The sequence below is a fragment of the Bos javanicus genome, chromosome 26 (assembly GCF_032452875.1).
Source record: "Bos javanicus breed banteng chromosome 26, ARS-OSU_banteng_1.0, whole genome shotgun sequence".
Lineage (NCBI taxonomy): Eukaryota > Metazoa > Chordata > Mammalia > Artiodactyla > Bovidae > Bos > Bos javanicus.
The window spans coordinates 23,040,789-23,067,957 of NC_083893.1; the positions used below are offsets into that span (position 1 = coordinate 23,040,789).

The window sequence follows — 27,169 nt, forward strand, 5'->3', positions numbered from 1 at the left end:
CCCAAGGTGATAGGGTTATGAGTTATTGAGATTTTCCTTTTGGAACCTTCCACTGTGATAGAATTTTTTGCAAAGAGCATGGATTTTATTATCAGAAGAGAAAAACCAAAAGGACACCTGTGACTAAGTTTTTCACAGAACTTCCCAGGGGACAGGATGGTGAGCCCTGAGAAGCAGTCCCAGGCCAGTGCTACAGGACAGTCACCACCTCGGGGTGTGCCCCCTGCTGTGGTTACTGGAACAGCTCTGAATGCCACGCAAGGATGGGCCAGTGCAAGGGGTTCTGCTTTCTTGTCCAGTCTCTTCACAGCTCAGTGGGAAAAAGTGACTCGTAAGCCAGATTTAGTTCTGCTCTGGCCTCTCTAGCATTGGGTCTCCGCAGCCAGGCCTGTCTTCTTGCTTTTCAGAGCAGACATGGTGACAGGCTTGTTGTTTGGTTTCTCTCCAGGACTCAGAGGCCAGGCAACTAGCCTGCTCTTCCCCACGGAGCTCTGATGAGGTTCCAGCAGCATTTCTGACCCTTACAGAGCCCTTCTCCAGGAATATGACAGTTGAAACTAGAACCAGAGGATGAAAAGAGAAAGGAGCTGGAATACTTTTCAAGAGGGGCTGCAGCAGGCCCAGGCCATACTGGGTGGTTGTACCATACTGTCACGGGGCCTCCAAAGTAGCCACTGGGTAGCCATCCGCGGCCTTGTGTGGCTTGGCCCAGTGGAAGCTGAAGCCATGGGCACTGCACTGGCATGGAGTGTGTGTCTCTGGGACAGGCTGCAGCCCTGTCTGTGCTTTCCTGAGCCCTGGGCCCAGCTCTAACAGTCCCTCTTGGATTTGAAAATTTAGGAAGAATAGGACACGTATTGACTTCCTGGGCCAACTGGGCATGTCTGGGTCCCCACCTGGACTGCCAGCCTGGTGACCTGAGCTCGAGAAGCCTTTGTCCTATGCCTCTGTGTACTGGGCCACTTAGATCACATGTACATTGTGATCCATCTTGGCTGATGCACTGTTATTCCGCCAAACAAAAATAACTATATGTGACTAGATGTGTGGGTTTTTTCACACCGAGTAATTCTCCAGTTTTCTGCAGACATCAATTAGGTGTCCTGCAATTCTGTTCAGTTCTGACATTTAAAACATTTTTTTAAACATCTGATTGGTTTTATTCAACGTTTCATGAATTTGGGAGCATCCCCCCGGTAAACAGAGGTGTGCTCCCAGTTCTGACACTGTTTGCCTGGAGTTAGCATCAAGTCCCACAAGTAAGGGTGCAGTCCCAGAAGATTGCTCCCACTTCAGACATCAGCCCCAGGTTGTCAACTGTCCTTCTGACCAACCATCTATAAACTGGGGTTCCCATGACCCCCTCTTAGGGTTTGATAACTTGCTAGAACAGCTCACAGAATTCAGATTACTGATTCATCATTACAGGATACAACTTAGTTGCAGCATTATTTATAATAGCCAAGACATGGAAGCAACCTAAGGGTCTATCACCAGATGAATTGATGAAGAAGGTGTGGCATGCATATATATGTATATATATATATATGTACACACACAGTGGAATATTATTATTCACCCATAAAAAATGAAGACATTCTACTATTTGCAGTAACATGGGTGAACCTTGAAGATACTATGGTAAGTGAAATAAATCAGATAGTGAAAAAGCCACTACTCATATATCTCACTTATATGTGGAACTGACCCCCTCTCCTCCCAAAAAACATTCATAGAGAATAGATTGATAGTTGCCAGAAGCAGAGGAGTGGAGAGTGGGGGAAATGGATGTAGGCGGTCAAAAGGTACAAGCTTCCAACTATAAAATAAATGTCATGGGGATATAATGTACAACATGGTTAACATAGTTAATAATACTGTAGTGTATATTTGAAAATTGCTGAGAGTATATCTTAAAAGTTCTCATCACAAGAAGACTAATTACTATGTTTGGTGAGGAATGTTAAGTTAACTAGACTTATGGTGATCCTTTTGTAATATATACACATATTGAACCATTATGTTTTATACCTGAACCGAATACAATGTTATATGTCAATTATATCTCAATAAAAAGAAAGGAAAAAGGCTACTACTCAGCAACAACCAGCTGGGAGAGAGGCAGGGGTCGTGGCTTGCAGGAAAGGGTGCAGAACTTCCCTACCTTCTTCAGGTGTGCCATGCTCCCAGCACATGCTCACCCACCCAGAAGGCCTCTGAACCTCATACTTTAGGGATCTTTATCAAGGCTTTATCACATAGACAAGACCATTTATTAACTCAATCTCCAGAGCCTCTCCCCTCCCTGGAGGAGAGGGGGTGGGGACGAGGCTGAACATTCCAAGCTTCTAACCGTGGCTCAGTCCTTTTAGAGACCAGCCCCCACCCTGCAGCCATCCTGGAGCTCAGCATTAGCATGCTTCTAGCACCTTTATCACTTAAGAAAATGACAAAGGTTTAAAGAGCTCGAAATAAGAGCCAGGGAGAAAAACCAAAATATATGTTTCTTATATTGCAGCATCACAAATAGTAAGATAACAGACCCTGACGGTATAAACAGACCCTTCTTGATGAACTTTCAGTTTCCAGCTTTCCCTCACTTTAGACAATACTCTAAGGAACATTTTTATGTATATCTTGGCGACTGTGTTCAATTATTTCAGAATAAATTTCTTTTTTTGGCATAGGTAAGTGTTTGTGTTGTTTTTTTTTTTTTTCTGGCTAATGTATGTATTCCTCTGGTGTTTGCCATGGAAAAGACCCACCTAATCTTTAGGCTACAAGGAAATCATTCACTCATACGGAACTCACTTAAGTGTTCTCTGGGTTTTTTAAACCTTGCATTTTTAGCTTCTGTGGTGACTCTGACCTCACCTCCTTCTTTGTGGGTCATTCCTTATACATGCTTCTAGAGGCAAGACAGCGGAAAAGACAATGGCACCCCACTCCAGTACTCTTGCCTGGAAAATCCCATGGATGGAGGAGCCTGGTGGGCTGCAGTCCATGGGGTCTCGAAGAGTCAGTCACGACTGAACGACTTCACTTTCACTTTTCACTTTCATGCATTGGAGAAGGAAATGGCAACTCACTCCAGTGTTCTTGCCTGGAGAATCCCAGGGACAGGGGAGCCTGGTGGGCTGCTGTCTATGGGGTCGCACAGAGTCGGACACGACTGTAGAGACTTAGCAGCAGTAGCAACAGCAGAGGCAGGACAGAGGAGTGTATCAGACCCAACATCGTCAGCAGCAGAGATTTTTTTTGAACAAGTGAGATGAGAAGATAAAATAAGGGGGCGCTTTCAGAGTTGGTAAAATGGCTGCTTTTGCTGGAACTCATGTCTAGTCTGGTTTTGCCTGTGCTTCCCACTACTTGGAACTGGTTCTTCCAAACACCAAAGTTCTCCAGAGGGGCTTTTTGGGAATTTCAGAGTTCCTTCAAGTCCTGTCCTGGAGGAATTTGGACTTGTGCTCTGGAAAGGATGACATCAGTAGTAGAAGCTGTTGACACATTTGGATGTTGATTCTTGATACTGATGAACTTGATTATTTCCTGCTGGTTTTGGAGGGCCTCCTGGGGAGCTAAGGGGTCCTGGGGTCACAAAAGCTGGTAGTGGACACAGTGGAGTGTTCATCCATGTGAACTCTGGCTGGAGGCAGACATCTTGGGTCCTTGGCACCCAGAAGAAATTTCTAGAGTGGAATTTCTGGGACACAGATCTGCACATTTTGTGGTTTGGTACGTGTGAACGGCTGTCCTCCGTGAAGATGATTCCGTAAGGCTGGGTGGCCCCTGGCCATCACTACCTTGTGTTCTCTCATCTGTAGTTATGGTCAGTTGGCAGCCCAGGCACTGAGAAAGTAGCTTCCGAAGTCCCCAAAGTGAGTCACAGGAGTCTTCCCATTTTTGGTAACTTCAAGGCTGCCTTGATTCTAAAGTTAAAGAGTTCTGCGACACTGGGGCATGTGAGCTAAGCCAACTCCATGGCTCTCAGAAAGCCGAGCTAAATGCACTTCCAAGCTTACCCTCATGACTTAGTCCCTGTTCCACCACTTCAACCAGGAAGAAATGTCCTGACAAGAAGTCTGGTCTAAGTACCAAGCTGTTACCACTCATAATTTGCAGCCTCTGCCAATAACCAGATCACACAAAATTGGTTATCCCCAACCTCCTTCCTGTGTCTGAGGGGTAGGGAACTTTGGAAGTGCTTGGGCAGACACATGAATAGCTGGAGGTCTGGTCTTTATACCTGTACCCAGAACTAAGTTTCTGTTTCATGTTCCATCTCCAACACGGTAGAACTTCCTGGGTGCCACATGCACCCAGGGGACGTCGACAACTCGATGTACCCAGAGTAGTGGTTCTCAGGCTGACAGAAGTTCTCTAAACTGTGGTTTGTGAGGAATGGCTTTAAAAGTGAGGAAACTGGAAACATTTTACTTTGAAGAAGAGAAGACTTTGGGATGAGGTGTGGAGAGTGGTGAACTATGACCCACACAGGTGTTTTAAAAATATCTGAGGTCTTGCCATATGGAAGAGGGATTTGACTTTTCTTATTATCCAGAAAGGATTAGAAAGCTGTTGACTATTCTTTGAGATGTGGAAGCATTTTCTAAGGAGGCAGTAGACCTTCCATCTTTGAAGTTGTTCTAGTCAAGTCTGGCTTTAAGTAGAGAGGTTTTAAGTGCTGCATGTGGGGTTGGTTATCTGGGGGCTCAAACCACTAAACCCAAAGGCCACTTAAGACGTACTTGTTTCCTTCTAATCCAGCTTCCAGCCGGTTCTGCTGTGCTCTGGTCTGGCTTCCTGCAAACAGCCTGCCTCCCCACTTCTTCATGCTTTTGTCCCAGGCCCTTCTTGATCTGACCCTGCTGGGCAGTCTCTGAGAACACCCATATGTACTGTGGCTGTGTTTCTTGATATAAGCTAAGGAAGAGGAGGCTTCATTTCCTAAGGTGAAAATTAGAATCTTGGCTCCCTGAGGAAGTTGTCTGCTCTGCCACAGTGGATGGACTCTGAGGGTCTCACCTCCCACTATGCCCTTCCACCTTCATTCTTTTTCTTGTCAACGATGGCCGTGTTTTCCAGTGGTAGACTCTTTCAAACGCGTAGAAAGTGAAAATGAAGTCACTCAATCGTGTCTGACCCTTTGTGACCCCATGGACTGTAGCCTATGAGGCTTCTCTGTCCATGGGTTTTTCCAGGCAAGAATACTGGAGTGGGTTGCCATTTCCTTCTCCAGGAGATCATCCCGACCCAGGGATTGAACCCAGGTCTCCTGCATTGTAGGCAGGTGCTTTACCATCTGGGCCACCAGGGAAGATGGCTCAGATGTGTAACAGTTCAAATGTGTAACAGTTCCTTAATTTGTACCATACTTTCATCTCAAGACAATTCTTACTTATGTTAATTCTTTTATTTGGTTGTAAAAACTACCCTGCAAGGTAGACCGTATCATGTTTTGATACATAAGGAAAGGGATGCAGAGAAGTTAAGTGACTTCTTTAAGGTTGCTCAACAAAGGAAAATGTATCGGAAAATAAAGTATGATTACGCAGAGACTCCTCACTTGATGCCCTGTTTTTGCCTTGGACACGAGGGTAAACAAAATACATTTGGGCCAACTCTTTGTCTCCATGATTCGGTAGAGGAAAACTGATGAATGCCGAGTGTTGCTTGAACCTTGCGCTGTGGTGGCTGGTGACAGAGCCAAGAGAAGTCAGTGTTTTATTAATTTATCTCTTTTTGGGTTGCTGGAGATGAGGCCCACCAGAAAGCTCTCTGGCTTAAAAGTTGATGTTTCAAGCAAATGGCCCATAAACACGTGAAAAGAAAGATGTTCACTTCATAATAAGAAAAACACAAATTAAAGTTAAACCACCCTGAGGTACCACTTCCCACTTGTCAGATTGGCAGAAATCCACATTTGATCACATAACCTGTTGCCAAATTGTGAGGAGGCAGGCACTTTCAGGCATTCATGGTGGGATGCAAAATGGTGCTCTCTCGGTGAAAGAGAACATATCACTGTCTAGCAAAATGCTTATCTACTTACCTTTGCTATAGCAGTTTCACTTCTAAGAATCCAAGACACAGATGCAAAAATAGGAAAAGATATTTACAAATGGCTACTAATTAAAGCATTTTTTTTACATGTTTGAAACGTTACATATTTGTCATAACTAGTGCAGGCATCTTCTCACAGCAGTAGTGGGGGGTCCATGGGAAGACAAGGAAATTTGTGCATGCTTTGTCATGCCTCTGCTTCCATTTGCTGCTGTCCCCTGGGCCAGTGTAAGCCCCTGTCCAAGCCTAGAGTCAGAGAGTGAAGGGTCTACCAAGTTTTACAGATAAAATGCATATGTTAATTGGGACTACCAATGCAGTCAGTTTACCATAGGGTAAAGTACAGGTACTTGTAATTCATACAGCATGGTTTATAGATTTATTATCTTGGTTATGTAAGTAGAATACACTGTGTTAGCAAGATGTCTCTTAAAATGTATAAGTCCAACCGTTTCAGATATTTCAATATATATTAAGGAGTTATGTTTAAGAATATGTATGCTCATCATTCTATCTGTGCAATAAAAGATTTGGTGGTAATAAGGATAACACTCTTGAGGATAAGCAGTGGAACTGCCTCATGCAGAAGGCCAGGCAGTGGCCTCAGAGTTGTTACTCAGAATGGCAGGCAAATGTGTCAAAGCAAAGAAATTTCTTTTTCACATAGCCTAAAAAGTTGTTGAATATTCAGGGATATAGAATCAAATATATGGTAATGTTGTGACCAAAATAAAACTACAGCCGCTGCAATCTTAAAAAAAAAAAAAGAAATGTGGAGAAAAATACGTATAGTAAGTTATTTATATAAGAAAACATGTTTTTCTTTATATGTTTTAAGTGGAAGGATAAACTATTATTTTTTAAATGATGATCTATGAAAAAAGGAACAGAATGTAGAGGAAGCCAGATTTCTCTAAATAGACTTTGTTTTTAGGTTTTTGACTTGGAGTGATGTAAATTTTATTTAATTACAAAGCAAACAAAAAAGCCTATAATATTACCAAAATACTCCTTATAAGATAGAATGTGATTGATCTATATTTCGCATTGTATAAATTTGGTAGTTTATAACCAGATGTATTTGATCCTCATTCAGTTCAGTTCAGTTGAGTCACTCAGTCATGTCCTTTTTGCGACCCCATGGACTGCAGCATGCCAGGCTTCCATGTCCATCACCAACTCCTGGAGCGTGCTCAAACTCGTGTCCATCAAGTTGGTGATGCCATCCAACCATCTTATCCTCTGTCGTCCCCTTTTCCTCCTGCCTTCAATCTTTCCCAGCATCAAGGTCTTTTCCAATGAGTCACTTCTTTGCATCAGGTGGCCCAAGTATTGGAGCTTCAGCTTCAACATCAGTTCTTCCAATGAATACTCAGGACTGATTTCCTTCAGGATTGACTGGTTTGATCTCCTTGCTGTTGGTCCTCATTATATTCTACAAAAGCATTGAGGAAATTTGAGTAAGAAAGTGTAATAATACAGTGAAGATTTCTAGATAAGAAGATTGTCTTGTTTGCTTTGTTTAAAGATTGTTAATGCATATCAGTAATGGAGAAAATGACATTACTACCTAATATTGAAAAATGAAAGGTGTCTGTCTTCTGAAAAAAATTATAAAACAAAACCCAAAATGAACATTTTTCCTGTGTTGGTTTTCTGTGCTATAAAACTGATTTTCACAAAGTTAATGACTTAAAACAACACATGTTTATTATTAGTTTCTTTGGGTTAGTGGTCTAGACCTAGCTTTGACAGGTCCTCGGCTTAGGGTCTCACAAGGCTGATATGGAAATGGCTGCAGGCTGCATCCTTATTTGGAGGCTATACTGGGGAGAGATTGCTTCCAAGTTCCCTCAGGTTGTTGGCAGAATTCCTTTCCTTATGGCTGTAGGATTCAATGCAGCTTGCTTCTTCAAAGCCAGCAGTGCAGTCTCTGGTGTGTGTGTGTGTGTGTATCTCAACAGTCCTTTTTTTTTTTTTTTAAGAGTTTTCACCTAATTCAGTCAAGTACACCAAAAATTATCTCCCCTATAATTAACTCAGAATCATTTGTTTGGGCCTCATATCCATTAGGATGGCTACTGTTAAAAAAAAAAAAAAAGAAAAAGAAAACACCAGAAAATAATGTGTTGATGAGGATGTGGAGAAACTAGAAACCTCATGCACCACTGGTATGAATGTAAAATGGTACAGCCACTGTGGAAAATAGCACAGAGGTTTCTCGAAACATTAAACATAGAATTACTGTATGGTTAAGTAATTCCACTTCCAGGTATATATCCAAAAGAATTGAAAAGCAGAGTCTCCAAGAGTTACTCATACACCCATGTTCATAGCAGCATTATTCACAAGAGCCAAAAAGGAGAAGCAACCCAGTGCCCATCCACAGAAGAATGGATGGATAAAATGTAGTGCATGCATACAGCCTTAAAAAGGAAGGCAATTGTGATGCTTTCTACAACATGAGTGAACCTTGAGGACATTATTCTAAGTGAACTAAGCCTGTCACAAAAGGACAAATATTGGATGGTTCCATTTACATGTGGTACCTGGAGTAGCCAGCTTCACAGAGACAAAAAGTAGACTGGTGATTGCCAGGAGCAGGAGAGGGTGGAGAATTGGGAGTTGTTGTTTAATGGGTACGAAGTTTCAGTTTTGCAAGAAAAGAGTTTTGGAGATTGTTTGCACAACAAGGTGGATGTACATAATAATATTGAATTGTTCACTTAGATTGTTCAGATGGTAAATTTTATTTTATGTGTATTTTAGTACAAGAAAAAAATTTAAAAATCAAATGATTAGAGATCTTAATAATGTGTAAAATCCCTTCACTTTCATATTCTCTTGGAAACCAACAGGTTGCAGGTCTTGCCCACACTCAAAGGGAGAGAATACAGGATACGAACACCAGGTGGTGGGGAATCATGGGGACTTCCTTAAAGTTGACCTAAAAATTCAAAGCAAAATGTAGCAAACGAAATTCACAACATATCCAACTAGAGAAAAGCCTGCGCAGCAATGAAGACCAAGCACAGCCAAAAAAAAAATCTTTTAAAAAAATCTGTGTTCATAGTAATACTTAAAAACGTAAATAAACAAGGTCCTGCTGTATAGCATAGAAGCTATATTCAACACCTCTGATCTTGAATATATCAGTGTCAATATATTTATGTAGGTATATATATAATCTATATTCGATATATATACATATATGTATAACTGAATCAGCTTGCTGTACAGCAGAAATTAACATAACATTGTAAATCAACCAACTTCAGTAAAATAAATTTTTAAGAAAAGGCAATCAAACCAGAAGAACCTCATTTGATCATCTTTTTAGAAGATACGACCATTTATCATTCTGAAAACTAGCAAATAAAGGAAAAGAGCCACACATTTGATCTGCCTTTCCTGTAAAAATTACCTCAAGATAACTTTAGAGATGATTTCCAGCTAAAAAAGCTATAAAGAATGATAGAATCGTGTTTGCAACCTTCCAATGAAATACTAGATCTAGCTAGCGTCATCACTGTCTGCTAACATCACAGTCTAGCTCTAAGCTTTGTTGTTTATAAGAAACATCAAGGGACAGAGCAGCATGCTGAATAACACCATGGGGATGCAAACAGCAAAATTCTGACTGGGAAATTCTACTGGACAAAAAACCTGTTTCCTTCAACAAGGAGAAAAAAAAAAACAAACTTTGAGATTAGAAGGCTTAAAAAGTAAACCATCTAATGGGTTAGATTCCTGGGTTGGGAAGAGGAGGAGGGCATGGCAACTGGAGGAGGGCATGGCAACCCACTCCAGTATTCTTGCCTGGAGAATCCTCATGGACAGAGAGGAACCTGGTGGGCTACAGTCCATAGGGTCACAAAGAGTCAGACACGACTGAGTGACTAAGCACAGCACAGCACGTCTAAATACACTGTATGGTCCTTGTTTGAATAGTAATTTGATCAAACCAACTGTCAAAGACATTTATGGAAGATCAATTTGAACAATAACTTTGATATGTGATAATCAGAAACTACTGTCAAATTTTTTAGGTTTGATGCCTGTAATTGTGGTTATGCTTTTAAAAGTGTCCTTACCATTTAGAGATCAAAACTAAGATATTCATGGGTGAATTGATATAATATCTGAGATTTACTTCAAAGTAATCATATGAGGTTAGGGTGGAGGCTGGGGGGAGTGGTTATAGATGATTTAGAACTGCCCATGAGAGTTGATAATTAGTATAGCTAAGTGATATTTGGGAATTTATTGTATTATTTTCTCTACTTTGGTTGAAAATTCACCTTGACAAGTTGTTTGGTTTGTTTCTAAGCCTAAGTTTCAGACCAGGAGTCACAAAAAAACATATGAAATATTTTAATGTAATTTGGAGAGATTTGAAGTACAAAGCTGTACGATGGGCTGGCCAAGTCTTAGCAGATTTAGTAAGAAAGAACTCCTTGAAAATTATGTTCTCTAATACTCAGGTCACCGCTGTACTGAAATGCTTTCCTTTCTCCTGTTTCAGTGTGGTTGGTGGTTGGGAGAAGGGTTGAAGTTCACTCGTTTTGGTTTGATTGATTCACCAGTTTCCCCTGCCGCCTGACTGCATCTGGTGACTCACTCAGGAATGACTTCTTCCTGAGAGTACTAGGGTGAATGAAGCCTGAGCTCCACCCCAGGCCTGCCATTGAATGGTTCCACCTTGCTTACATCTGAACTCATAGCTGGGATGAGGGCAGACATGTTTTCTTAAATGAGGATGGCACTTGAGAGAAGACTTGCTTTTCTCACCTATGTAACTTCTTACCTGGTTCCAGAAGGTTTCTCTCTTCATATTCGTTGGAAACCAAACGCTTTATGTACATAAAGCCTGGGCAGAACCAGGTTCTTCCCCTGAAAGGAACTGGAGCCACATCCTGTCTTCACCATCCTCTTTGCTGAAGGAAAAACAGAGATGGTTGTTTTATCTGCACCTTCCTAGCCTGTGCGTGCCAACGGTACACCTCTCTCCACTCCCAAAGCAAGTGCAAAATGACAACAAAGCAAAAAAGTACCTTAGAGTGTCCCTCCAGGCTTCCAGACTTCTGCAAAGGAGCAAAATGCCCCTCCTCTGGAATTTAGGCAGAATGAGGTCTGTGCTAAAGTTCTTTGACTCAGAGATACGAATGCAGCTTTGTTCCATAGTAAGAGTGCTTCTCCTCTGTTTATCCTAACAAATGTGAATAGCAGGTATGTGTGGTCGTCTTCACCTGGGCTTGTCAGGTGGCTGGTCTATAGCTGTGTATACAGATCTTAGATTTTAGACCTTTTTTCTTTTTTTTTTTTTTGAAGAGAACAGCTGACTTTATTCTTAAAATGATCAAATAGCAAATGTTGATTGTCAAAGTATCATGAACAAAATCACTTAACAGATCTTGCCCTTGTCCCCAGAGATCTTGTATCTCAAAGAGCATAAAAACAGCCTATTAATAGAAATTTAAAATAATATCCTAAGATTTTAGACTTCTTAAGAGCAATGTTAACCCTGAGCTGTAAAGCAGTAAGAATGCTAGAAGTGCGGGTAAGAACCAGTGTACAGAAATAGGACTAAGAACAAAAGTTGCAAGGGAAAGAAAGGGGATTGTTTTTATGTAACTGACCATAACCACCAAGAGAAGAAAAATAAAGTAACAGGAAAAGTTTGAAATCTGTGGCAACAGGACCAGCATCATCAGTCTGGTTAATTTAGAAGGTGGAGCATTTGTTTAAGAAATTAAAAGCTTAGATGGTGAAAGTCCCACTGGTGACATGTTAGATGTGAGCCAGGGGTGGCCCCCTAGCTTCCTGGCTGGGCCAGATCTGTGTCACTGCACACAGAGTTCCTGAGGCATGTCTGAGGTATCAAGGAGGAGTTCTTTCTGATTTTATTTTTTTAAGTGTATTAATATGTAAGTACATTTTTTGAGGCTAAAAATTCAGATTCTACAGATAAAGCCCTCCTTAACCACACAACCCAATCTCAGGCCCCTCCCTAAAAAAAGTCGTTTATCTGTATGACCATCTAGACACTTTTTTTTTTCTGTGTATTCACCTTCTTCTAGGTACCTAAAGAAATGAGATGGGTTTACTTTTTTTTTTCCTTCTTTAATGTAAGTGAAATGATACTGTTCTTCACAGATAGATTTTTCAATTAACAGGATGTCTTGCAGATCTTTCCATGTCAATTATGAAGTTTATCTATTTTTTTCCTTTTTACTGTTGCCTATGATTTGGTAGCATGTTTAGGCCATCATTTAACCATTTTCTTAGTGATGCACATTCAGGCTGTTTCACTTTTTCCATGATCACAAACAATGCACCAATGCTGCAACCATCCTTGTTCACTCCTCCTTGGGCACGTGTTCTGCTGTAGGGTAGATGCTAAGAAGTAGAATGATTGAGTCAAAGGGAATGTATCTTTATTAATAGTTTCTGCCATGTGGCCCTCTACAGTGACTATGCTAGTTTACATATTTGTTGTTTAGTTGCTAAGTTGTGTCCGACTCTTTTGTGACCCCATGGGCTATAGCCCACCAGTCTCCTTTGTCCATCGAATTTCCCCGACAGGAATACTGGAGTGGGTTGCCACTTCCTTCTCTAGAGGACCTTTCCGACCCAGGGATTGAACCTGCATCTCCAGCATTGGCAGGAGGATTCTTTACCACTGAGCCACCATGGAAGCATTAGCAACTAAATGGATTTTCCTGTGGATTTAAATACTAGTCTCTTTAGGAAAGAGGCAGAAGGAGTAGAAGCATGCACTTGATTTTAAAACTTTAAAACATCTCTTGGCATTTTGAGGGGTTGAAATGTATGTAGGGGTTGCAAGTTTAAAATCTTTTTTGTTATTTTGGCTTTTGGAACAAAGGAGCTTGGAATCTGCTCTGCGTGTAGGTGGCGAGTCCTCTGCCAGTTCAGGAGAGTGAGAGGAGCACGGACAGGTTTTGCCCAGTTACTAGCCTCTGGGCAGAAGACTCCGCCTTTACATTCTGACAGATGTCTAAACACATGGAGCTGCTTTAAGAGAGAAGTGAAAGCATCTGCCAGTTTAGGACTCAGGGCTTTCTGGAAGGCCCTGAATTCCTTACAGGAGGGTATGGCCATGGTGGGTGGAGGAACAGGATTTGACTAGTGACAGCTGCTACCTGTGGCAGATAGATCCCTACGAGCTCCCACTGCAGTCAAGGGCCTCACCATCCACACGGGGAGAATGAGGGTGTCGCACTGGGACCCTGTGTGTGTGGACATGGAGTGTCTGGGATCTGTCGTCGGCCTCTGGGGTTATTCCCACTACTAGATAGAGAGCCCGTCCTGAGACTCACTTTTGGGGGAGGACCCTGGGGGCCACTGGCAGCCTGCCAGCCCCCTCCTGCACTGATTTTGCTGAGTTTCTCTGTTATGAAAGGGGTCTCCCTTCCCCTGCACCGTTTGCCTTTGTATCTGTGTCTTTGAGGAAGAGGGAAGAAGGTGGAGAGCCAGAGGTTGTTGAGAAAATACATAGGGAAACAATTTTGAGTCTCCTTGGACTGGCTTTCCAATCCTTGGCAATTCCTTTGATTCTGGACGAAACCTAGAAGAAATATCCTTTGCTTTCCCCTTCAGTTTTGTAAGAACAAGCACGTCTCCTCTTGCTCTTCCTGACTTAATCAAGTGGTATGGCACGCCCACTTCCCCAGCAGTATCTTGCAGCCACATTGAGCCAGATTCATGTCACACAGAACTAGTTGAAGGACTCTCTCTAACCAAACACTCAGATTCACTTTTCCAGTCTAGAGAAACTGCCTTCAGGAGTTCTAAAAGGTGGGAGAGGGGTTGAATTCTTGCTTCCACCCCTTGATCAGGTTGGAAAAGCTTGACACCATCCACCCAGCTATGAAGAACTTTGCCTGCTGGCCACGAAAGCCCGTTAACACACGTACAGGCAATCTGTCTCTCTCCCGCCTCCACACACTGTTTGTTTGTTTTGTGGTTATTTCCTTCTTTCTTAAAGAAAGAATCCTGTCTCGGCCTTTCTTTGGAGGAGTGTGATTTGAAGCGCTGCAGCGGGGCGATTGTGCAATCCCGCTCCTGGAATCTCTTTCCTACAGTCTGCTGTGCATGTGTGCGCAGAAGGGCAGGGGTGCCAGATTCTGTTGTTCCATACCAATCGAAGCTTCTAAACTCCCGTGTCCCCCTCATACTGTCTGCTTACAGTACTCAAGTGTTCAGGACACAGTCAGTTTTTTGCTCCTATGTGATACACATACATATTGTTCTCAGCTGCCATCCAGACTCCCTAGGGTAGGCTAGGTCTCACCAGTGCTGCAGGGCTCCAAACTGCACTCAGCTCTGGCTTGGAGCTGGGGAGTCTGGGCAGGGGGCAGAGAAGTGTCCACTCATGACTTTATTTGGCTCCCTGGAGGAAGGAGAGTTGCCGTTGCCAGGAAAAGGTGAGCGCTGATCTTTCCCAGCAAGAAGGTCTGTTCCCTTCCTTCGGCGGGTGCTTTCACATGGATGTAGGGGAGGACCGCAGGAGGCTCTGGGTCTGAGGGTGCTAGAACAGTGAGGGCAGTGCCCTCTGCTTGATGCCTGGGGTGCCCCCTCCCCAGAATGAGCACAACATCTCATAGGTGTGTTAAGGGCTCCAGAAATGTAATCTGTGGCAGTGATACCAAGCTGTCCTACATGCTGTGACCTCAGAAAATGTTGGAGGCTCCTCATTTCTAGAAATCTACCATGACACAAATAGATGAGGCAATATACAACCCCACTTCTTTCCCTACAGCTTGGCTTAGAACAAGCAAGGAGAAAGCACCAGGGCTTAGAAATTAGGACAGGATTACATGTAGATCCAGTGGGGCAGTGGGCAGACTAAGTGGCTTCAGTTAGGAGTATCTGGGCTGGGCAGAGGCCGACAGGGCTGACTTTGAACTTCACCCCCTCCACCACCTCGGCTAGGCCTGGGTCATTCAGTAAAACCTCCAGGCTGTCTCCTCCTCCTGCTGGGGCATCTGGAGGCTGCTCGGGCCTGTGCAGACTTGTGTTTCTGCCCATTTAATGTATTGCAGTTCATGGACCTTCAGTTGACTTGAAGGGTCTCTCTTCCAACCACAGAGGAGGCCTTCTCTGGGCCCAGCTCCAGCAGCCCACAGTGGGCCTTCTCAGGAAGGAGAGAGGGTGAGGCCATTGCCAGATTCTCCCCACCTGGAATGTTGGTTTGATCCTGGGACTTTCTGAGACAGGGGAGGCCACCTGACCTTCCCGCTCAGCCATCTGTGTCGGAACATCTGGCATTTCAGGGAAGAACTGCTTAGCTGTCCTAGGAACCAGCTCTATGTCTTCATTTGGGAAGCATGGAAGGCTTCATCGTGAAAGTGATTTGTGAGTACCAAGAAGATGAGAGGGATGGAAAGATGATGACGGCAACCCCATTGTTCAGAGCTTGACCCTAAAGTTGACAGACTCCAGTCTACCAGCCTGCTTTGGGCTGCCTTTTGTTTTCCTCCACTCCCTGAAACACCTCTTGCAGACCTGCCACCCCTTTGACACCTGCCCCAGTTCAGCTGGGTTTCCTGCCTTTGCTCTTCATGTCTGGAGCGCAGGTAACCATCCGCAAGCATGAGTACTTCTGGCATCCGCCGTGAGAAACCCTGTCTTTGAGGCTCCAGGAGACAACATTAACCCGTTCTCCTCAGACCAAGCTTATGGAGTCTGACCACTGAGATGGGGGGTGGGGGAGGCGGGGGGCTCCTCCTATATTTCTACACAGAATGGAAACAGATCCCACTCTTAAGAACTCTTGAAGAACGCATTTGTTTCTTAGTGTTTCAAAGGCAGCTCTCATTATTTTGCAAACAATAGCTGTTTTCTTCTGCAATCCATTTCCCTAGATTTTGCTAACTTCTTCTATCTAGCACAGTCCAACTTCAAACCACCATGACTAAAGCTGGATGTTCGCGAGGTAGGGTAGGGTGACAGCCAATTCAAGGGGTCAGTTAGAATCTGCACAGCCATACGCACCGCCCCCCCGCCCCAACCTCTTAAGAGTTCTTGCCAGGAAGTTGTTTGTTACTGGGGAGAGACATCCAGTGATGAAAGTTTTCTTTAAACTGAGCAAGGGGCAGAACTGAAGCGAGTATGTTTTGGATCCTATGCCACCCTGAAGTGGTGTAAATTTTCCAAACAGGCTGCAGCAGCGGAATGGTACTGCAACATGGTACTGGGAGGCGGAGAGGAAGAGGGAGGGAATGTGAAGTGGCCTCCAGGCCTCACCTGGAATTGCCCACCTTCACACCTCCTGGCACACCCTCTGCTGTGCAGTTTGGGTGGGGTTCCCAGGGATGTCTGGGTAAGAACACTTGAGGGGACCAAAGAAAGGAAGGGAGAGGGAGCGAGCTCCTCTAACCACTGGGCTGAACAGCTGGGCCTCCAACCGAGGCAGTATTAGCATTTCAAAACCCCTCTGATGGGGCTGAGGCCTTCCCAGGGTGGGCGCTGGGCCTGAGAGCAGAGGCCGTGCTGGCTCCGCACAGAATGGGGCTGAGCATCCGGGGCATAAAGACCAGGCCGGACTCAAGAATGAGCCCATTGTGGCTTTGTCCCAGGCTTGAAAACTGTGACCAAGGCTCTTTCATTGTTAAGAAAGACCGTTTCTTGGCCAGAGCAGAGCTCAGAAGTCTGGTTCACCCAGCAGGCAGGTCTGGGAGGTTGTTAACTACGTGCTCTCTAAACCTTTCTGTGGGTAGTGAAGACCGTCTCACTCCGGATCACGCAGGTTGGTGTGTTGGCTCTGGAACAGCAACCCGGGTCTGTCTCCCAGCTGACTAAAGTCAACCCTTCCCAAACTGTCTGTACAGAGTTGCTTTTCGTTATTCGTATTTCATTTAAACAGTGTAGCTTTGTAAAGCATGTATTTTTAAATTGATGTTAATTCTGGTTAATAAAGGTTGTAATTCCAAACCTCTGTAGCCTCTTCCCTGTTTCCAGCCAAAGTCTGCTTAGAGGTGGGGCGCTGGAGGGAACTGGCCACTCTTCCTTAATCCAGAAGCAATGGTGCCACCTACTGGCAGTTGCTGTTAGCTACAGGTTCTGTGGCCTGTTGTGCTTTTTGGTAAAGGGACTTTGACCGAGATGGAAGTAGCAGTATTCCAGTACAGGAGTAATAACATGCTCCAGTGGAACACGCACTGAGTAGGCACACTATTTCCTACTTACAGATGTGGAAGGGCTTAGAGACTGTGATTGGGCAAGTTGCCCAGGGTCACAGAGGCAAATAGGCTTCCCTGGTGGCACTTAGTGGTAAAGAACATGCCCGCCAATGCAGGTTAGATGTAAGAGACACAGGTTTGATCCCTGGGTAGGGAAGACCCCCCTGGAGAAGAGAATAGCTACCCACTCCAGTATTCTTGCCTGGAGAATGCCATGGACAGTGGAGCCTGGTGGGCTACAGTCCATAGGGTCACACAGAATTGGACACAACTAAAGTGACTTAGCACGAACATGCACGCAGCAGAGGCAAATAGGACAGAGCCTTCCCACCTGCAAAATTAGCCAGTTGGCCAGGGTTTGCCAAAGCCAGCAAGAGATTTTAGATGGTAACTGGACAAAGCACTCAATACTGTGACGAGTGAGGACTGTCTTCCCTCTTCAGTTCTGATTCAGTCCTGCTGAGTTTGTCAGTTTGATATGACTCTTTAAACCTTTAACAGTCTTTGACCCTTGTTTATTTCAGTTTTTAACAATGTTAGATAGGCAGCAGTATCAGTTATAAATTATTAACTTTTTTCATTAAATTATTTTGAAGTTATCAAAATTATCTTCCACTTTATGACAAGCAAAATTGGTTTTTTATTTTCCTTATGTAGTATAGTGATATGACATTTCCTTTAAAGTAAGTTTGTTAGATTTTAAAAAGTGAGTCAATTTTAGGGGGGAAATACAGGTAGGCAATGGGATGGGTGTACACAGATAAGTTGAAAACCCTGATGGATGTTAACGGGTGACTCAGAAGTGTGGGCGATGTTGCACTGTGCCCATCCTCACTGGCTAGCTCTACAACCTTGGGCAATCTTGAGGATCCTTTCCTTGTTTGTAGAAAATGAAAATGGAGTAGGTGATTGCATAGGTGGACTATAAAATGCTGTGAAGTCTGGGGACTATGACTCAGGTTTCTCCCGGGTCAGGCTGCTTTACCTGTGAAGGTAGTAACAGTCCAGGGCCTTGTTTCTTCCACTTTTCTTCTCCCACAAGATTCTTCCCTTTTACCTGCTGCATTTTCTTTCTTCTTCTTAAAAATCACCTTTACAGAGATATAATTCACATATTTTATAGTTCACAGCTGTGAGACCATTACCCCAAAAAGCAGCCCCAGACCAGTCACTTCCCATTCCCCCTTACCCAATCCAGCCCTGCTGCTGCTGCTGCTGCTGCTAAGTCGCTTCAGTTGTGTCGGACTCTGTTCGACCCCATAGACGGCAGCCCACCAGGCTCCCCCATCCCTGCGATTCTCCAGGCAAGAATACTAGAGTGGGTTGCCATTTCCTTCTCCAATTTATGAAAGTGAAAAGTGAAAGTGAAGTCACCCAGCCCTAGGCAACCACTAATCTGTCTATCTCTGTAGATTTGCCTACTCAGGACATTATGTATAAATGGAATCACACATGGCCTTTCGTGACTGGCTTCCCACTTAGCATCATGTTTTTGCTATGTTGTTCATGTTGTGGCATGTATCAATACATCAGTATTTTGTATTGCCAAATAATATTCCATTGTGTGGATATACCACATTTTATTTATTCATTCATTAGTTGATGGACACTTGGGTTGTTTCCACCTTTGGGCTATTATGAATAATGCTGCTGTGAACACTGAAGTACAAGTCCTTGTGTGGACATGTTTTCATTTCTCTGGGGTATGTACCTACAAGTGGCATTGTTGGGTCATATGGTAATCCCATGTTTAGTATTTCATGGAATCACCAAACTTTTCCAAAGCAGTTCCACCATTTTACATGGGCTTCCTGGTAACTGAGCTGATAAAGAATTTGCCTGCAATACAGGAGACAAATACAGGTTGAATACAAATAGAATACAGGTTCAATTTCTGGGTCAGGAAATTACCCTGGAGAAGGGATAGGCTACCCACTCCAGTTTTCTTGGGCTTCCCTGGTGTCTGAGGTGGTAAAGAATCTGCCTGCAATGCAGGAGACCTGGGTTCAATCCCTGGGTTGGGAAGATCCCCTGGAGGAGGGCATGGCAGCCCACTCCAGTATTCTTGCCTGGAGAATCCCCATGGACAGAGGAGCCTGGCTGGCTACAATCCTTGGGGGTCAGAAAGAGTCGGACACGACCAAGTGACTAAGCATAGCACAGCACCACTAATGCAGAGGGGATCCAATTTTTCCAAATCCTCACCAATACTTGTTATTTTCTGAGGTTTTTGTTTGCTTTATTTTTTTATTTTTATAATGGCCATCCTAATGTACGTATGAGGGCTTCCCCCATAGCTCAGTCGGTAAAGAATCTACCTGCGATGCAGGAGACCCAGGAAGATCCCCTGGAGAAGGAAAGAACAACCCACTCCAGTATCCTTGCCTGGAGAATCCCATGGAGAGAGGAACCTGGCAGGCTACAGTCCATGGGGTCACGAGAGTTGGATACGACTTAGCGGCTAAATCAATCAATGTGTGTAAAGTGATTATTTCCTTGTGGTTTTCATTTGCGTTTCTTTTCACTTTCTTGAATTACAACAGGTTTTAATTTTAATGAAGTCCAATTTATCTTCTCTTTGTTTGTGTGTGCTTTTGGTATCTATCTAAGAACATTGCCTAATTCAAGGACAGAAGATTTACTCTTATGTTTCTTCTAAGAGTTTTGTAGTTCTATTATAGTTAGGTTTATGATCCATTTTGAATTAAGTTTTATTTATGGTTTAGAGAAGGAATCCAGCTTGATTCTCTTGGATGTATATATTCAGTTGTTCCATCACTATTTGCAGAAAAGAGTATTCTTTCCTGTATTGAATTGTCTTGACTATCTTGTCAGAAATTAATTGACCATAAATTTGAGGGTTTGTTTCTGGACTCTATAAATTGTGTTACCTTGATCAAATGGTGTTCTTGTGCCAGTACCACACTGTCTTGATGACTATAGCTTTGTAGCAAGTTTTGAAAACAGAAAGATTAAATCGTCCGTCTTTTTCAAGATTGTTTTGGTTATTCTGTGTCCCTTGCATTTTCAAATGAATTTTAAGATCAGGTTGTGAATTTCTGCAAAAAACGGAGGGGGGGCATTTGGCATTTTAACAGGGACTGTATTAACTCTGTAGATCACTTTGGGGAATATTGCCATCTTAACAACATTAAGTCTCCTGGTTTATGAGCAATTTCCGTCTATGTAGGTCTTCTCTATTTTCTTGCAGCAGTCCTTTTATAGTTTCCAGAGTACAAATTTTACATTTCTTTTGTTAAATTTATTCCCAAGTATTGTATTCTTTTTGATTCTGTTGTGAATGGAATTATTTTATCAATTTCATTTTCAAGTTGCTCTTCTTAGTGTATAGAAATATGCACTAGCTGTTTATTATTCTTATATCCTGAAATCTTGCTGAACTTGTGTTTTTCTGATAGTTTTTTAGTAGATTCCTTAGGATTTCAATTATAAGATCATGTCATCTATAGATAGAGGTAGTTTTATTTCCTTGTCAGTCTATCCAATTTTTTATTTGTTTTTCTTACCATATTGCCTTGGTTAGAACCTCTAATACCATAGGGTTTTTTGTTTGTTTGTTTGTTTTGTTTTTTAGAACCTAGGGAATGATTCCCTCTTGGTCCTTCTTTTCTGTTTTATTGTATTCTCTTTAAGTGTTACTGATGTATTTGTTTGCTTTTGGCCGCACTGGGTCTTCACCGCTGTGCTCGGGCTTTCTCTAGTTGTGGTGAGCAGGGGCTGCCTCTAGGTGCAGTGTGCAGGCTTCTCCTTGTGGTGGCTCCTCTGGTCGTGGAGCACAGGCTCTAGACACACAGGCTTCAGTAGTTGTGGCTCAAGGGCTCCCCACAACATGTGGAATCTTTTCAAAGCATGGATCAAACCCACGTCCCCTGCATTGTCAGGGGTATTCTTAACCGCAGGACTACCAGGGAAGTTCAGAACCCCTAGTACCATGTTGAATAAAAGTGGTGAGAGCCCGTATCTCTGTTTTGTTGTTGATCTTAGAGGGAAATAATTCAGTGTTTCATCATCAGGTATGATGTTAGCTGTAGATTTTTTGTAGGTGCCCTTTAACAGATTGAGGAAGTTCTCATCTATTCCTAGTTTGAGTGTATTTGTCATTAAAAAAAAAAAGTATTGCATTTTGATAAATGCTTTTTCTGTGTCTATGGAGAGAATCCTGTGATTTTCCAAAAAATCTGTATTCTGTTGATGTAGTATTTACATTACATTGATTGTCTTATGTTAAACTAACTTTGTATTTCTGGGATAAATCTCACTTGGTCATTGTGTCATTTTATATGTTGTTGTATTCATTTTGCTGATATTTTTGTTGATGATTTTTGTGTCCGTGCATAAGGGATATTGGTCCGTGGCTTTCTTTTCTTGTAATGCCTTTGGTTTTGGTATCAGGGCTTTATAGAATGAATTGGGAAGTGTTACCTTTTTTTTTTGTTTGATTTTTGGAAAAGTTTATGAAAAATTGGTATTAATTCTTCTCTAACTGTTGGTAGAATTTACATTGAAGTCATCGGGCCTAGACCTTTTATTGTGAGGGGAAGTTTTTAATTACTAATCCAGTCTTTTTACCTGTCGTGTTGCTTCTTTCTTGCAGATCACGTATGCTGCTTGTAGACACATACTTCTGTAAAGGGGAGAAAATCTGGGAGGAGCAGGCTGAGCAGGAATTGGGAAATTGGGGGGTTTGTAGTTGACTCTCCCTGTGCCTTACTTTAAATGTTGACTGAAAAGTGATGAGATCTTGACAATTGCAGATTCCCAGATCATAAGCAATAGACCACAATGAACCACTATACATTAGTTCTACTACTAACTGTAGTTGGTATGAACTACGACAGTTATATAAAATATGAGGTAGTTGACTATTTCAGAATGAAAAATACAAACTTACTTCATGATTATTTAAAAAAATAAGAATAAGAAATGAAGTAGTTATTGTACATAAAACTATAGTAACCAAAACTGTATGGTATTAACATTAAAAACAGACACATAAATCAGTGGAACAGGGTAAAGAACCCAGGAATAAAGCCACACATGTGGTCAATTAATTTACAAAGTCAGAAAAAGAAAGATAAGTATCATATGATATCATTGACATGTGGAATCTAAAAAATAAATAAACAAAAGAAAAAATGAAAACCAAGCTCATAGATACACATAACAGACAGATAGTTGCCAGAGGAGAGAGGAGGTTGCTGGGGGGGTGGGGGGGCGGGTAGGTGAAATTGGGTAAAGGGAGTTAAAAGGTACAACTTCCAGTTACAAGATAAATTCTATGGAGGTATATACAGTAGAGTGGCTATGGTCAACAATACTGTGTTATATACGTGAAGGTTCCGAAGAGAGTAGATCCTAAAAGTTCTCATCACAAGAAAAAAAAATATCTTGTGTGGTGATTGGCTTGTTGTGATAATAATTTAACAATATATACATATAGCAAATCATTATGTTGTGTACCTTAAGCCAATATAATACAATATTATATTTATAAATAATAATTTATAATTGAGGGGAAACTATGAGGTAACTTTCTGTGTGTTGATATGAATGATCTCCAGGATACATAATTTTGAATGAAATGTGCAAAACAATGTGAAGTGGGAAGAAATGGAAAAGGACCTGTAGATGCCTTCAGTCTGGTAAATGCAGACCTGTGGAAGGATACCCAAGGTGAAAGGCAGGGGAACAGGAAACTTCATAGCATCTGGGTATTTTCCCCTTGTGGCTCTGCTCCCTCATGCATCTTTCTTTGAAGCAGTGGGCCCGTGTGAAGGGCAACAGGGAGACTGTCAGGTGGCCGTATTTGCACGTTTCTCTTAGGCAGCCTGGGCCCAAAGCCTGTGTCCTCCAGGGCAGCAGCTGCCCCTCCGGGCTGCATGTCTCTGCCGAGGTGTGTGAGGCATGGTCAGATCTCCGTCTGCTGAGGAGCTGTTCCCTGAATCTCTCTGCCTATGGGAAACTCGCCCTCCGAGGTTGGGGATTCCTATTTGAACAGTTTCAGCTGCACAGACAGAGAAGGCAATGGCACCCCACTCCAGCACTCTTGCCTGGGAAATCCCATGGACGGAGGAGCCTGGTGGGCTTCCGTCTGTGGGGTCGCACAGTTGGACACGACGGATGCGACTTAGCAGCAGCAGCAACAGCAGCTGCACAGAAATCCTAGTATGTTGTTCCAAGGTGAAGGGCTTTCACAGCCCTCCAGCCTTCCTGTGGACTTCTGGCTGAATTCTTTCATTCTTCTGTACTTCATTCTTTCTTGGCAGACCTGATCGTGGCTGCCCCTTCCCACTGAACTCCCCCAGTGAAGGTGCTGGGGAAGTGAAGATTCCAGAAGTTGTTGGGCCCCCCAAGCGAGCAGCCCCACTGGCAGCCTGTCATTTTCCATTGAAGGCTGGCAGGATTGGCAAGCAGGAATGCATTTGATTTGGGGGAAATAGCCATATTCTTTGCTCTCATCTGAGTGAATGCTTCCCCTCCTTCACTGGGGCCACCTTGGAAGGCTATGGAGCCTCCCAGTCCAGGCTTCTCAGGCCCCAGCTTGGGCTTCAGGGCTGCCTGCCAGGCCTCAAACGCTGAGGACCCTCACGTCTCTCCACAGAGAACACCTTCTGCAGTGGCGACCACGTGTCTTGGCACAGTCCTTTGGACAACAGTGAGTCAAGAATTCAGCACATGCTGCTGACAGAGGACCCGCAGATGCAGCCTGTGCAGACACCCTTTGGGGTGGTCACCTTCCTCCAGGTGAGGCCCGGGTTGGACATGGGCTCCAGCCTTCCCTGGCAGGATGGGAGGGCGGGTGGTCTTCTCCCTCTTTCTAGTCCCTCTGATGGTCTGTCAGGTGGATTCGGGTGGTCTGCTTCAATCTGCTGAGATGGGCTGAGGGGGCAGGGGCGGGGCCATTTGGGTAGGAGAGGGTGGCCATAGCTGAGTGGATAGCAGGGAAGGGTATTTCTGTGAACTTATAAGACCTAGACAGCCACAGGCCCAGGACCCCTCTGGCGGGCAGCTTGGGGCTGTACTGGACCTTACCCAGAGGAGCGTGCATCTCCCCCAGCTGTAACCAGGCTGCTTGTGGTCATGGTGGGTCTCTGTGAAGGTCTAGTTTTTTCCTCTGAGATTTACTCAAAAGTTCAGCCCCTGATAAGGAAGGGAGCTTTTCTTCGAGCTGCTGGCAGGCTCTGGTTGTCTTTCCGAGCTAGAAGGGTCTCAGAATCTCCTCTGTTTACAATTCCTGTGATCTGGCCTGGGTAGGAACCTCTCCTTGGACCTCCCCTGTTTCCAGAGACGTGGGCTGGGGACCCATCCTAAGTCTGCAGGGCCCTGATTTTCTCTTCTGCCATCTGGGGCATGGCTTTGTGTCACCCAGACACCTGAGCCATCGCAGCAGGGCAAGGGTCAGACCTTGGTGCCCCACCTGTGGACCCATCTGTCTCCTAGTCAGGCCGCTGTTCCTTTCTAAGGGAACCATCTTATTTTGGACACATCAACCCCAGAGCACAGATCCTGCCTGTGGTCCCCCAGGTTTGAGGACACTGAGAGAGCCTGTGTGGCTGACCTTCCGGATGGGTGGGAGGAATGGCCATTAACACACAATGGCATCTTTGTCCTTGGGTCTCAGATCGTCGGTGTCTGCACTGAGGAGCTCCACGCAGCCCAGCAGTGGAATGGGCAGGGCATCCTGGAGCTGCTGCGGACAGTACCCGTGTGAGTGCACCCCTGCGCCAGGAGGTGGGGGCAGGCTCCCCAGGTCAGGGATTGGGAGCCCCTCCTTCCCCCTTACATTACTGCTCAGACTCTGGGTTTTCACACTGGGCCTCCCTGATCACTACCCCTGGCTGTCCCTTGGCCACTAGTACCCTGTGTTCTGGGCCTGGGGCAGTGAGCAGGGAAGGCTGTAGACCCAGCCCGTCAGCCCCAACCCCTCAGTTACCATCCTGTCCCCTTTCCTTGTCCACAGCGCTGGCGGTCCCTGGCTGATAACTGACATGCGGAGGGGAGAGACCATATTTGAGATCGACCCGCACTTGCAAGTATGTCTTGAGTGAGGAAAACGTTTCTAGCACACTGTGCCTAGGCCTCTGCCACATAACCCTGGCTTTCCTGCTGGGAAAACAGAGGAGCTGTATTTGTGAGTGAGTAGAAATATGGCATGATATGTAACTTGTTCTCTGAATTCTGCAGAGTACATAACGGAGCAGAGATTTCAGTCCAGGAAAAATTGTCTAAACACATTTTCCTGAATTTTAAAAGGATTGATTTTATTGAATGCAAATTATACATCAATAAACCTGACCAAAAAATTGGATCACCAGCAAGAAAGAAAATCAGTATAATGGGTATTGCTTGTCTGGGATTCATCCTGCCATGTTCCCCTTCTTAGAAGAACACGGGCTTCCTTTCAGAAAACCTCCCTACTGCCACTGCCGCACCATGACAGACAGTGGAACAGGTAACAGTGACCCCACAGCCCAGCTGCGGGGATGAGGGCTGATTGATCTAAAGATCCTACCCTCTTTCAGATCATTTTCATCTTGGGCAGTCAGACACCGAGTTCCTCCCGTGGGTAGGTTGGTATCCCTTGATCTATAAAAGAAAGTCTTTGTACACACAGGTCGGCCGTTCCCGCTTGCTGTGTGGCCCACCTGTACAGTGGTGTCAGTGTCATCTCTGGGATTTTTAGAAGCAGCACTCTGTTTGTATGCAGGTGAATTTTGAAAACCGGGTAGAGCATAACTTTGTTTCTTATGGGCTTCTCATGAAACAGGAACCGCAGACAGCCAGTAATGTGCCTGGCACGTGCCTGCCTCCTTCTCTTTTGCCCTTGCCCTTTGCAAGTCATTGCCATCTCTGAACATTTTATGCCTCTGTAGAAATCTCACAGGCCACAGGCAGCCTGTGTTAGTGCCAAGAGTTGGTGTTCTTTAGGAAGGCTGGGAGGGGGTAGGGAGAGGTAGCAGGCAGACAGGCAGCCTGCGGTCCCTGGGCTCATTACTGCAGACCTGGGAGTTCTCGGGCAGAAGCCTACTCATTCACAGATGATGTTCCTCTATTTACCTATTTACCTTTTTGATCACTGCCAGGATCCTCTGTTATCTCTCCTTTAACTTGGTTTCCTAGTTGCTTCTGCTTATGCAAGAACTGGAACCACATGGCTGTGTTTCCCTAAGCCCTTGTTCTGCAGCCACACTGGGATCCAGCACAGGGCATCGTGGGCTGTTGCTTTGGCCCCTGTCCTAAGTGCCAAGTGCTAAGAAAGCACCCAGTCTTTAAGCTACTAGGGTAAGCAGCCTGTCCTTGCTCTACATACCGAGAACAGTTCTCCTTTCTAGTCTTCAGGCATCCCTAAGGCCAGCCAGCAGGACCCAGAGCACTAGTGTTCTTTAAAAGCAAGCAAAGCACCTCGGTGTGCGCCCAGTGGGAGCTGCTCTGTGCTCACTTGTGTCTCTGGGGTCTACTTGCAGCTGGTTTGTTTTAGAGCTGCTCCTGGCCCTTTGCTCCACACTCTACCACTAGCCAGTTGTGTGCGGGAACAAGTCCCCAGACTCCTCGGCATCTTTACCCTTTCTTGTTTACTCATAAAGTAAGTGGGCTGAGCTCATTGAGCCAAGAGATGTCTTCAGCTTCTTGCTTAGATGAGGGGCCCCAAGGTGGCCAGTGGAGAAGGAAAAACATAGACTCTATCCTGAGCAAACCTGCACGCCCCTGCCTAGGGCACAGAGAGCCATTCCCTGTTGTCAACTCAGAATCCTCAGCTTTGCCTGGGCTGATGGGAGCCCTGGAGATGGGGAGAGGGGGGCTGATGGGAAGGAGGCATCAGGCCAGGGCCACCTGCTGACGGTGTCCAGAAACAAGGACCCTCTCTGTAGGCTTACCTTGTG

General features: G+C 44.4%; 1 protein-coding gene across 9 annotated transcripts in view; it reads left to right on the forward strand.

The window, feature by feature from the left end:
• The window catches only part of SUFU (SUFU negative regulator of hedgehog signaling), a 105,773-nt gene that overhangs the window by 44,781 nt on the left and 33,823 nt on the right, over window positions 1–27,169 (forward strand). For all 9 annotated transcript variants that reach the window (XR_009733796.1, XR_009733797.1, XM_061403288.1 and 6 more), the window contains exons 4-6: window positions 23,890–24,032; window positions 24,910–24,995; window positions 25,249–25,321. Coding sequence is in view for 7 of the 9 variants with exons in the window: in XM_061403288.1 (XP_061259272.1) it covers window positions 23,890–24,032; window positions 24,910–24,995; window positions 25,249–25,321 (302 nt within the window). In the remaining 2 variants the exon portion in view is untranslated. The remainder of the gene's footprint in view (window positions 1–23,889; window positions 24,033–24,909; window positions 24,996–25,248; window positions 25,322–27,169) is intronic.